Here is a 12,406-nt window from a genome sequence, read left to right on the forward strand (position 1 = left end):
CATATACATATGTTCCCATATGTCTTCCCTCTTGCGTCTCCCTCCCTCCCACCCTCCCTATCCCACCCCTCTAGGTGGTCACAAAGCACCGAGCTGATCTCCCTGTGCTATGCGGCTGCTTCCCACTAGCTATCTGTTTTACATTTGGTAGTGTATATGTGTCCATGCCACTCTCTCACTTCGTCCCAGCTTACCCTTCCCCTTCCCCATATCCTCAAGTCCATTCTCTACATCTGCGTCTTTATTCCTGTCCTGCCCCTAGGTTCTTCATAACCATTTTTTTTTTAGATTCCGTACATATATGTTCGCATATGGTATTTGTTTTTCTCTTCCTGACTTATTTCACTCTGTATGACAGACTCTAGGTCCATCCACCTCACTACAAATAACTCAATTTCGTTTCTTTTTATGGCTGAGTAATATTGCATTGTATATCTGTGCCACATCTTCTTTATCCATTCATCTGTCGATGGACACTTAGGTTGCTTCCGTGTCCTGGCTATTGTAAATAGAGCTGCACAGTGAACATTGTGGTACATGACTCTTTTTGAATTATGGTTTTCTCAGGGTATATGCCCAGTAGTGGGATTGCTGGGTCGTATGGTAGTTCTATTTTTAGTTTTTTAAGGAACCTCCATACTGTTCTCCATAGTGGCTGTATCAATTTACATTCCCACCAACAGTGCAAGAGGGTTCCCTTTTCTTTACATCCTCACCAACTCTTGTTATTTCATGTCTTTTTGATAATAGCCATTCTACCACGTGTGAGGTGATATCTCATTGTTATTTTGATTTGCACTTCTCTGATGAGACTGGCAGATATAGAGAACAAACTAGTGATTACCAGTGGGGAGAGGGAAGGGGGGGGGGGCAGTATAGGGGAGGGGGAAAAAAGGGGCTTATTATGGGATTATATGAAATCATGTGTGTGAAACTTTTGAAAATTGTAAAGCACTATAGAATTGAAAGAATCTTTCGTTCAATTAAAAAAAACACATCTGATGAGGGACTGGTGGGGTCACCTGGTCCCATGCTCTGAGATCTAGCAGAGAAAAAGAGTTGCCTTAGTCACATTGTTTGTCTTCCAGGATAGGCTGTAGTGTAGGTTGAGTAACAAAAGGGGCTGCGAAGTGACTTTCCAACCAACTTCTCTCAAAGCCATTCTGATGGGTGGTTCAAGTTCACCTAGGCTTGGCTATTGACCGATCTAATCTATTCACCCTTGGGGGTCCTCGTTCATGCTCCTTCACAGAACATTCTAGACTGCCCTTCCTCCTACCTCTCTCATGAAGCCCACAGTCTGTGATTCTTTCCCTTCATTCTCTTCTCTTATGCTCTCTCTCAGTCCCTGACCCGTGTCTTCAGTGTCTAGACATCAGTTCTGGTGGAGCCCTGAAAGTACAGTACGTATTGTCTTTTTTTTTTAAAAGGGCACTTGCAAGCCTACAGGTAAAGGGGAGTAGAGTAGGATGGTGAGACAGTTATGCACAGATTCCTAGTCATCCAAGATTCCGAGAATGGGGGGAAAAGGCTCAGAAATCTGGGAGCTAGTGGCCAAGTCACTGCAATCCTTTTCTTTATAAAATAAGAGCAGACTATGCAGTAGAGAATTTTCTCTTCCCCACTTTCCCCACACTGCCCAAGGGCACTCCCCCAAGGAAGGAAAAGGAAAATATAAACGTTAACACCTTATACTTCTATAGCTGCTGTACTTCTCCTTTCCTATATGTTATCTCACTTGATCCTCAGGTTCCCAGCAAAGCCAAGGCTGGACCCCAGTTCTCCTGATTCTCATCCTACGCTCTCTCCACGACACCACAGTGCACTTGCTTTAGCCATCAGGCAAGACTGCTTGGAAAGCAGCCCATTCCCTTTCCTCTTTAATACAAATCACGTGCAGATCTTTGGTTTCTAAAGGATATGGCAAATTGAAAAGGAGATGGTAGCTACAAACAAAGGAAAGACCCCATTTATATCCCTCTAGAAAAGTGACTCGACAGCACAGAAGTATGTCTGTAGTGGGAGAAAAGCTTCTGTTTATTTCTGCACCGTCGATGAGCACTTCCAGACATTGGAACTCAAAACATCTCCTAGCCCCACTTGGTTGAAAGCCTCAAGTTACAAGTAAGGAAGCGCGGGTCTTCTTCCTCGTTATTATTATGGAGCAAAGATCTGAACCTGAACTGAAACGGGACCTGCTTACACAGAAGAAATAGACTGGTGGGGGAGGGAGTTGAAAAAAATTCACTCTAATTGATTAGAATCCCAGTTTGTACTGTCAGCTCGCGCTATTCAGGAACACATTATTAAAACTGCAGGCTGGCCAGGCCTCTTGTTTTTCTTTCTTCTATCTCTTGCTCACCACAGTGTGATCACTTCAATGCTGTCGACACCCGCACTGGTTGGTAGAGAGTCGAGTGTCCAAACGTCTGGGAAACTTCATTATCTGGGACACAGTTGCAACCCTGAAAATGTTTGGGGAAAGTGGGCAGTTAAACAAATCGCTCTCCCCAGACCAGCTCACTTTTCTCACTGGGAAAACTCTGTGGCTACTCTCACTACATGTGCTTAATGAGGAACGTCATCATCATAAAAAGGTTAAAATGTGTTTAAAAGCAGGAATATTTTGGCAGTGGGATTCGTTTCCCACAGCACATTCATGCTTATTATGGGCATTATCCCAACTGCTCCCAGCTGCCTTTTTTTGGCAATATATATATTTTTAATGTCTATGAAAAATACTACATATGTTTACAAAATTTCAACACCTAAAGCACTGGGGATGCTTCATTATCAAACAACCTCGTGTCCCCAGTCATGCCAGATCAATGAGGGACCTTGTTGTACCTGAAATACAAGGCTGAGGCCTGCCCTCCCCCATATGCACCTGGCATGGCTGGGTATCTGTGCCCTCCCTCCGCATCCCACTCAGGCCTCCCTGCCTGGCCCTGAGATGGCTCTCACAGCATCATCTCTCTTCGTCTCGTTATCTTGGACCACTGCCCAATCCCTGGCCCCCACCTGCAAGGAAAGGAGTCAACCTTAGGGCTGGAACTAGGACTGGAGAGGAGCCAATGGGGTAAGGCCAGTATATCTTCAAGGAGTGAATCCTGGGAATGAAAGTAAGTTCATTTAACTTATTAATAGCTCCAGTAAAATACCATATGGGCTACAAGGTCAAAACCAATGCCTTGAACGAGGCTTGTGTATTATCCGTGCATTTAAGTAACGCATAATATCTTTGTCCTGCTGTTACTGAGAAACCAGTTGTCTTGAAGCAAGTTGGCTTAACGCTAAGAGGTGACTATGTGTGTTTGATGAGGCCCAAACAGCCACCATCAGGTATAAGCATTTAAGCCCTAATCAGGCAAGTTTCTGATGACCTTCAAAGAAGGAGAATAAATCAATAAGCATACACCTCTAAACTTACCCATCATTGGTTAAGACAGCTTAGTTCAAGCATCTCCTCTCTGACTTAAGATTTACACTCTTTGGTGGCTTTTTCTCTTTTAATAAGCCGCTTCTTTGGGAGAGTTATGAAGGTGGCTTCTAAAAATGAACTTTGATAATAGCTAATAGTGATGGGTGTGAGAGGTTGTTTTAATTTAAAGTATATCCTGAAAAACTGCAAGAGGTAAGTGGGAAATCCCTATTTAGCACTGTGATATTTGAAAGTGCTTCAGAATTAAGGGAAAAGGAGCGGAGAAGTAAGAAAGTAGTTATAACTTGGAAACACTTGAAAAAACAACCCATTTAGCCATACGTAAACCTTTTCTTCACGCACAGCGATATCTGTTGCATTGGAACTGGATATATAGATATAGGTATCAAAACAACCCAACTCCCCAATCTAAACATTATTTCCAAAAGCATAAAGGGTTCTTCTCTATATAGTACTGGGTCTCAAGGCTGGGATCTTTGAGAAAAGAGTCTCAGATTATTGTTTAAACGACCTTTATTACCTGCCTCTGACATTCTCCAGGTTACAGAGCAGGAGACGACTGAGCCTCATGTTCCATGGATGAAGCAGACAGCTGCCATGACAACTGAATCAATATAGGAGAGGCATTGGGAAGTATTAGGGTGACACGCCCAGCAATGGTTACCCATGGCAAAAGATGGCAGAGCTACTCAAAATTAGGCAAGTTACCTTCAGGACGACAACTGGATGCAAGAAAACCATACAGTTGGGGGTAATAGGTCTTCCCCACCCTCTGAGCCCCCCTCCACCTCCAGTCCCATTAAGTCCATTCTATGCCACAGACTGGTCCTAGTGTCCTGCTAGCTCCCTGCTGAAGGAGGAGGGAGGGAAAAGATGTCTGAGTTCTCTTCATTTTCTTTGTCTCTGTCCCTAAGGCAACAGGAAGCTGGAGCTGCCCCAGCCGGCCTGGCAGTGATGGCAAGCCCGTTGGCTCTACAGAGTGAGCAGTCCCTGGCAGCCCCCGGAACAGCTGCCAGTTAGACGGCCCAGAGTTCGGATAGACTTCATTGCTTCAATTCAATGCCAAGTGTTGGACGTGTTAGATTCAGTTCCCAGAGGGCTGGAGCGTGCTGTCAGGGCCGTCTGGAGACAAGAGAGCAGAGGCAGTTTAGTGCAGTGGGTTGTGCGGGGTCGGAGGTGGGGGGTGGGGGGGGGGAGAGGAGGGAGAGGCTGGCCCGGAGCGGGTAGGGTGGTGCTTCTTCCAGGGCCTTCCAGACAAGGTCTCCTGGCCTCTCAACGTTGTCCGGGCCTCAGGTGAGGAGAGCCCTGGAAGGGGAGGAGAGGAAAAGGCGGCAAGGCAGGCGGGTGCCGCGCCCAGGGATGAGCGAGCTGAGGGCGCGGGCGAGCCAGCGAGCTGGGGCGGCGGCTCTAGACCCCCTCGGCGGCCCGGGCGAGGGCCGGGGCGGGCAGCCCGGCGGGGCCGGGCTGGCGGCGGTCCTCGGCGGGCGATCCGGCGGCTGTCTCAGCGTCGGCGGCGGCCGGGGCACCTCCCGGGAGCCACTCGTGCTGGGCGCAAGCCTGGGACGGCTCGTCCTTGGCCTCGACGAGCTTGCGGGAGCGGGTGTAGGCCAGGATGAGGCCTCCGGCCAGGCAGGCGTAAAAGATCATGATGAGCAGGATGTAGAGATAGGCGTCGTTGCCCTTGGCGCTGGTCACCTCGCGGCTCACGAAGGGGTCGGGCACGACCCCCATGCCCATGCTTGGGCCGGGGCCGGCGCCCAGGCCGCTGGCGTTGCCCCGGTGGTGCAGCTCGAGCAGCAGGCGGCTCAGCAGGGTCCGCAGCCGCTGGCTCTCGCTGCAGTTCATAGCTGTCGGGGAGTGACACGGCGGCTCCAGATCGCTGCTGACCTTGCCCCCGGGCCGGGCCGAGGGGATGCGGGCGAGCGGCGGCGGCTGCACCCGGCTCCCGGGCGGGCGACGCAGTGGCTGGGGGACCCCGCCGCCCGGGCCTCCTTATCCCCTCACCCCGGCGCCTCCTCCCCTTCCCCACCACGCCCCCTCGGCCCGAAGCCGCCTCTTCCCAGGCTCCGGCTGTCTCGCCGCCGCGGGGAAAGGGGACAGCTGGTGGGGGGAGGAGAAGGGGACGAGGGAGGGGGCGAGGCCGGGAGAGGGGCGGAGGGGGCGGGGGCGCGCGGAATGCGCGGGGCCCCGGGCGGCAGAGGCTGGCAGGGCGGCTCGCTGGGGCCAAGCGTAGACCCCGGGCTGCGGAAGAGAATTCCTTCCACGTTCTGGCCACCTGCCCTGCAGGCCCAGCTTTGGCCCAGATACAGCATCTGGCCCCCACGAGGCGGGTCCTGCACCGGGGTTCCATCAGCACTCACGAAACGGCAGCCGAGACCGCGGGTCCACATCTCAGGACGGGTGATTACTCCCAGGGACAAGAACCCTGGCCTATCTTTCCAGCCCTCACGGCTTCCCCTGGACCGAGGTGAGCATCTTATTCAGAAGATGCTCAGGACAAATTTGGTGACTGAAGTGGAGCAGGACGCCCGGGGCTTCCAAAAAAGGTTTCTGATATTATACCAGCCTCCTGGGAAGTACCCCTGCTCTGATTTCCTATCACATTTTTAGAGGGGCCTCCACATCTTAGCGTGTGAGTGTACCATCCATGATATGACCCTGTTTCCCGTGGGCGGCAAGCCATCTTCCCAGAAATGCAACCAAGTTCTTCCATTAAAAGGAGCAGGGACATTTAAAAGGCCCTTTGGCTACACTCCCTAGACGTCTCGGGATCTGAAAAGTGCCAGTTCTAGAGAATATGCTTACCTCCACATGCAATTAGCCAGATACTCAGTTCTGTGCCTCTCTGGGGCTTGGGAACAGGTCTAGGCCCTGCTGGCTCATGAGGCAGCCATTTTTTTTCTCAGAGGGTATCTTCCTTTAGGGGAAAACAAGTCACTAAGACAAATAAATCCATAGTATGTCAAACTGGAAACAGACTGGGATTCACAAAGGGAAAGTGCTCAAAGGATTGATTTCTAGACAGCGAGTAGGGAAAAAAATGAAGTAGTGCGGGTCGGGTCGGGTTGTGTATGATTGCCAAGTAATAGAAGGAATGAAACAAAGCTATATGCCTTTATGTATCCCTTGCAAACCAAGGTGCCTGTTCAAGACCATTCGGTCCAGGGACCATTCAATCTTCAGGGGCCATGGGTTAAAAAAAGAAGGTTTTCTGATGCCTCTGCTTCAGTCACCCTTCAGCCCACTGTCCACTCCGGGCTGTAGCCTTCTGTGTGTTGGAGTGAGGTTGGCACCAAACTATATCCAGGGTCTCAAAACGGAGCCTTGCTTAACAGCCTCTACATACATCTTAGAGACATTCCACGTGCCCCTGACCACTGGCTCCCTCCTAATCACCTTGCCTCAATGTCCTCGCCTCAGAGGGGCTCAGGGAAGAATTATTCAAGTGAGTTGGCATGACTAACGACAGAGGACACAGCTAGGAAATTCTCAAAGCAGTACCAACCTAGAGACAGGACTGTTAAGCTGAAAGACTCCTCTGATCTGTTAAAACATGCCCAGAATCTCTAGGGTTTTTTTTTTTTTGGTTTGGGGCAGTGGGAGGAAGAAGTCCCTTCACTGTAGCATAAAAACAATCATTTAAACGTGTATTGTACTTTTAACAGCCTTATGAGCCAGTAGATTCAAATGGTTGAGCAGCAGGTCTAGAATAATAAAGTTTGACCTTGTTCTCTGTCATAACACATGACTCTTGTCACATGGGCTGCCTCCATTTCCCCACCACTCCCTTCCCTGGAACCTTCTAGAGTCCAGCGCTTTCTGCCCAAACCACTCTCTGTAAGTAAGTTCACCAGCGGCCTCCCGGCCAAATTTAAGGGCCTCTGCTCAGTTTGCATCTTTGACCTCAAGGATGAATTTGATACCATCAACCACCCACTCCTTCCTGTCCTGCCCTTGGCTCTCATGGCATTGAGTTCTCAAGTTTCTCCTCTTATCTCTCTGACGCATCACTCTCTGTCTCCTTTGCCGGCCCCTCTTCTTTCCTCCTCCCATTAACTGTTGGAATTCCCCAAGACTCGATCCTCAGCTATTCTCTCTTAACATCCATTTCCTTGGAAAGTGTCTCCTTACATGCTTTCACTTACCACCTGGCATATATTTAGCCAAATTTGAATCTCTAGCTCTGATTCTTTCTTGGTAACATCTCTCAAATCCATCCGCTCCTTCCTTTCTGGTTTTATTGCCACAAACTTAATCCAAGCTCTTGTTACCTCAGGTCAAATATGCAAACTGAGAGTCTCCTGGCAGATCACCCTGCCTACAACCCAGTCCACCTTGCTATGGCTGGAATAATCCTCTGCCAACACCACTTCCATCCACTCACCCCTGTGTTCAGAGACCCAGAGTTGCTCCCCACTGCTTCTTTAATGGAGCCCAGTCCTCTTTGATGGACCTGAAGTCCTCACCACCAGTAGACACCACCTTCTTCCTTGGCACTTGAAAAACAGCATATTCCTCGAGTTCCTCTCCAATACTCTGTGCCTTTCACCTTCCCCAAAATACACTCACAAAAGGAAGTCTTGCTTGATTCCCCTTATTTGTGCTCTCAGAGTCCCTACAATGCACCCCTCTTGATAGTGCCCCAATTCAGACTGCAGCATTCAGCGCAGAAAATTTGGAAAACACAGAAAAACACCAATAAGAAAAGTCAACAATAGCGCACATGGACGCACACACACACACACACACACACACACACACAGAGGCACTATACATCATTGTTTTGTAGCCTATTTTTTCACTTAACAAGAGACTGGTAATTTTTCCCCGTGTCAATTACTATTATTTACAACATCATTTTACTACCTATACAGTATTCCAGACTATGGATCTGCTATTATGTATTTAAATTAGCTCTTATTGTAAGATTTCTGATTAATTTCCAGGTTCTCGCTCTTAAAGATAATGTTTTAATGAACACATACAAGGCCAATTCTAACTCCATTAAAATAAATAATTACCAGAGAGAAAGCAAATTAGAAATTTACAGAAGACTGGCATAGGAAGCAAGAGATGTATAGAAGGGGGTGGAAACAGGAATGGAGACTAGTCATAAAATTTAAAAAGGCCCAACCCTCAGAAAAAAACAACAGGTGTGTGTGTGGGAGACTCTGGCTTTCTTTTCACTCAAGGAGCTGCTGGACATCCCTTCAATCCCAGCCCTGAATGGCTGAGATGCCAACCTCCTTTTCCTCCCCACACTTAATGAAAGTCCGAATCCATCAGACAAGGACTGAGTCTCATTCCTCCCCAGACTTCCAGCCCCTCTACACCTGTCCCATACCTGCCCCACAATCATCTGTTGATCTATTGTCCAGAACTCACTTATTTCCTGAACGGTAATCAAGTGTGTTGACAAAGGGAAGTAATTTATAATCATGTATTTAGACTTTCAAAAAGTCTTGGAAAAGGTTCTGTTCCATGCCAAGGTTGTTTTAAAAGTACAATTGAGGCGCCATGGGCTAGGAAATGCTTTCACCATTCCTTGAGACTGTGAATGCTTCCTGCCAATAGTGCAGCTCCATGGAAGTTGGTTGAATTGAACTGAGTTGAGTTTGGCTAGTTGCCAAAGGACGGGCACAGATGGTAAGCACTGTTGGAGTCCAGGAGGTTGGCAAAGCCACAATGCGCTCTGAGGGAGGGGAGGAAAAAAGTCTTCGTGAAGCACCAACTACAGACCCAGAATGAATCACTCATTCATTCATTCATTTATTCAACAAACACTTGTTGCATGTTACACTGTGCAAGGCACTGTGCTGGGTCCTAGAGACACATCAGTGAACAAGTCACACTGGTGAACTGTCTGTGGCTTTGATGGCTTACAGCCACTTCTTTGTGAACGGGGGACAAGTGCCAGGATCTGGAGTGGGATGAGCAGTGGGCATGAAATCCAGCGAGAATTCTGATTTGGAGAGATTTTTTTTTTTTTTTCGGTACGCAGGCCTCTCACTGTTGTGGCCTCTCCTGTTGCGGAGCACAGGCTCCGGACGCGCAGGCTCAGCGGCCATGGCTCACGGGCCCAGCCACTCCGCGGCATGTGAGATCTTCCCGGACCGGGGCACGAACCCATGTCCCCTGCATCGGCAGGCGGACTCTCAACCACTGCGCCACCAGGGAAGCCCTGGAGAGAATTTTGACTCTGGACCCAAATACTGGAGTCCAAAGCCTTGTTCGAAAAAGGAAGATCCCTCTTTATTCAAAAGAGGGAGGAGAGTAAATGGGATAGTTCCTGGGTCCAACTGGGGCTTCTCAGTTGCTTTATGGGAATATATGCTCTATTTGGGGTGGGGGGACTGGGGTTTGATAAAGATCAATATTTATGGGTTGGAATGCACCCCATGGGGCTTCGAGTGCCTAACTTAAAGATTTCTTGGGGGTCTTGGTGGGCTTGTGCTGGGGTCACCCTATATCAGGCCACATACTGGAGCATTAAATATAGTCCCTGATCTCATTTATCAAATGCCTAGCATGTGCTATTAATTAACCTTACAGCAACCCTATGATGTGGGTAGGGTTGATATTAAAACTATTTAGCAGGGACTTCCCTGGTGGCACAGTGGTTAAGAATCTGCCTGCCAGGTCAGGGGACATGGGTTCGAGCCCTGGTCCAGGAAGATCTCACATGCTGCGGAGCAACTAAGCCTGTGCGCCACAACTACTGAGCCCATGCACCACAACTACTGAAGCCTATGTGCCACAACTACTGAGCCCGCATGCCGCAACTACTGAAGCCCACGTGCCTAGAGCCCGTGCTCCGCAACAAGAGAAGCCACCACACTAAGAAGCCCGTGCACCGCATCGATGAGTAGCCCCCACTCGCCGCAACTAGAGAAAGCCCGCGCACTGCAACGAAGTGCGCAGCCAAAAATAACGCAGCCAAAAATAAATAAATAAATAAATAAATATTAAAAAATCTATCTAACAGCCCTATGTCTTGGACACTGACCAATCAGAATGGACTAGCAAACAATCAGAATAGATGCTGGCTGTAAACAACCAGTATAGCCTTACAGAGGCACAACATCATGGGGCAAAGAGGTAGGAGAGGGGCACAGACCAAATAGCTTCCCGTTTCCCAGAAGATGAAACCAAGATCTCATCTCCTTGGACTTCAGAGCTGTCCCAGGTCTTTCTGAACCCCCTTCCTCCCTGTGGATGCCTCCACTGCTCCCTGTGTTCATAGCAGGTACATGAAAAGATCCCTCGCCTGCTGACTCCTCTAAAGCAATGATATCTACTGCAGCTGCCCCTTGCTCCCAGCAATTTTCTAAGGATGCCACTTGTTGGCTCAAAATTCTTGAATGTGCCCCATCAGACTGACAAATTATCACCTTAGTGTGGACTTCAAGACTCTCTGTGCTCTGGCTTGAAGACGCCTTCCAATCATACTTGCAGCAATAACTACCCACATGTCTCCAATGCCAGAAACCTTTTCTTTTTTTTTTTTTTTTTTTTTTTTTTTTTTTGTGGTACGGCGGGCCTCTCACTGTTGTGGCCTCTCCTGTTGCGGAGCACAGGCTCTGGACGCACAGGCTCAGCGGCCATGGCTCAGGGGCCCAGCCGCTCCGCGGCATGTGGGATCCTCCCGGACCGGGGCACGAACCCGTGTCCCCTGCATCGGCAGGCGGACTCTCAACCACTGCGCCACCAGGGAAGCCCCTTTTCTTTTTTTTTACAAATTATTTTTTATTCAGATATAATTGACATGTAACACTGTGTAAATTTGAGGTGTCAAATGTGTTGATTTGGTACATGTGTATTGCAATATGATTACCACCGTAGCGTTAGCTAATGCCTATATCACTTCACATAATGATCATTTCTTTTTTGTGGGGAGAACTTTTAAGACACTCTTTCAGCTAGATGAAATCTCACTGTCCTTAGCAACTCGACAGCATAGGATAACAGTGATATGTGTGCTTGTCAGATGGCCCCAACAATCCTTTTGAGGGCAAGGGCTGTATTCTTCCTCTTCGTATTCCTCACCTAGCCTGAAACAGTGCCTGGCATTATAGTAGGTGATCAGGAAATATTTACCTGGGTTTGAGGTCTGCCTTCCTCCAACGAAGGCTTTTAAATTTGAAAAAAAATTGGCTCCATTCAGGATATGGAACTTTGTGGATACATTTTTTTCCAAAAATTTATGCAAATTTCAAACATAGAGCGGAGTTGAAAGAATTTTCCAGTGGTGCCTTGTTACTAGCCAGATTCTACCGCTAACGTTTTCTGATACTGGCTTTATCCATCCCTCACCTATCCATCTGTCTCTCTATCCAGTGTCTTTTCTTTTTGAAGTTGCAGACATCAGTACACTTCACCCGTAAGCACCTTCCACATACCCATCCTTAACTAGAGTTCAATATTTGTTTATTATTCTTTTGTTTTCCTTTTGAAGTAACATATATGTTCGATGAAATACACAAACATTAATTGTATATTTGCTGAGTTTTGACAAAGGTAACCGCGTAACTTAGCCCCCTACTAAGATGTAGAACATTACCACCACTCAAGAAAGTTTCCTCTTGCAGCTTCCCAGGCGATCCCCTCCCTTCACCCCTAGAGGCAACCACTGCTTTGATTTTTTTCCATCATTGATTAGTTTTGCCTGTTACAGAACTTCATATATATGAAATCATATAGTATGAAGTCTTTTGTATAAGGCTTCTTCTACTCAGCCTGATGATTTTGAGAATCATCCGCGTTGTCACATGTTTGTTCCTTTTTACTGTGGAGTAGTACTCCATTGTATGACAATACCACAGTTTGTTTATTGATTATCCATTTATCCATTATCCATTCTCCTACTGATGGACACTTGGGTTGTTTCCAGTTTCTGTCTATTAAAAGTAAAGTTGCTATGAATGTTCTCAAACAAATCTTTTTTTTTTTTTTTTTTTTTTTTTG

At 47.9% G+C, this 12,406-nt stretch overlaps 1 protein-coding gene across 1 annotated transcript; it reads right to left on the reverse strand.

Moving 5' to 3' along the window:
* Window positions 1–4,849: 4,849 nt before the first annotated feature.
* On the reverse strand, window positions 4,850–5,368 carry KCNE5 (potassium voltage-gated channel subfamily E regulatory subunit 5). Its single transcript, XM_029239992.1, has one exon. It carries the CDS (start codon window positions 5,285–5,287, stop codon window positions 4,850–4,852), a length of 438 nt encoding a protein of 145 aa, XP_029095825.1. The 5' UTR covers window positions 5,288–5,368.
* Window positions 5,369–12,406: the final 7,038 nt, after the last annotated feature.

The sequence above is a fragment of the Monodon monoceros genome, unplaced genomic scaffold (assembly GCF_005190385.1).
Source record: "Monodon monoceros isolate NGI ecotype Baffin Bay Population unplaced genomic scaffold, NGI_Narwhal_1 Super_Scaffold_22, whole genome shotgun sequence".
Lineage (NCBI taxonomy): Eukaryota > Metazoa > Chordata > Mammalia > Artiodactyla > Monodontidae > Monodon > Monodon monoceros.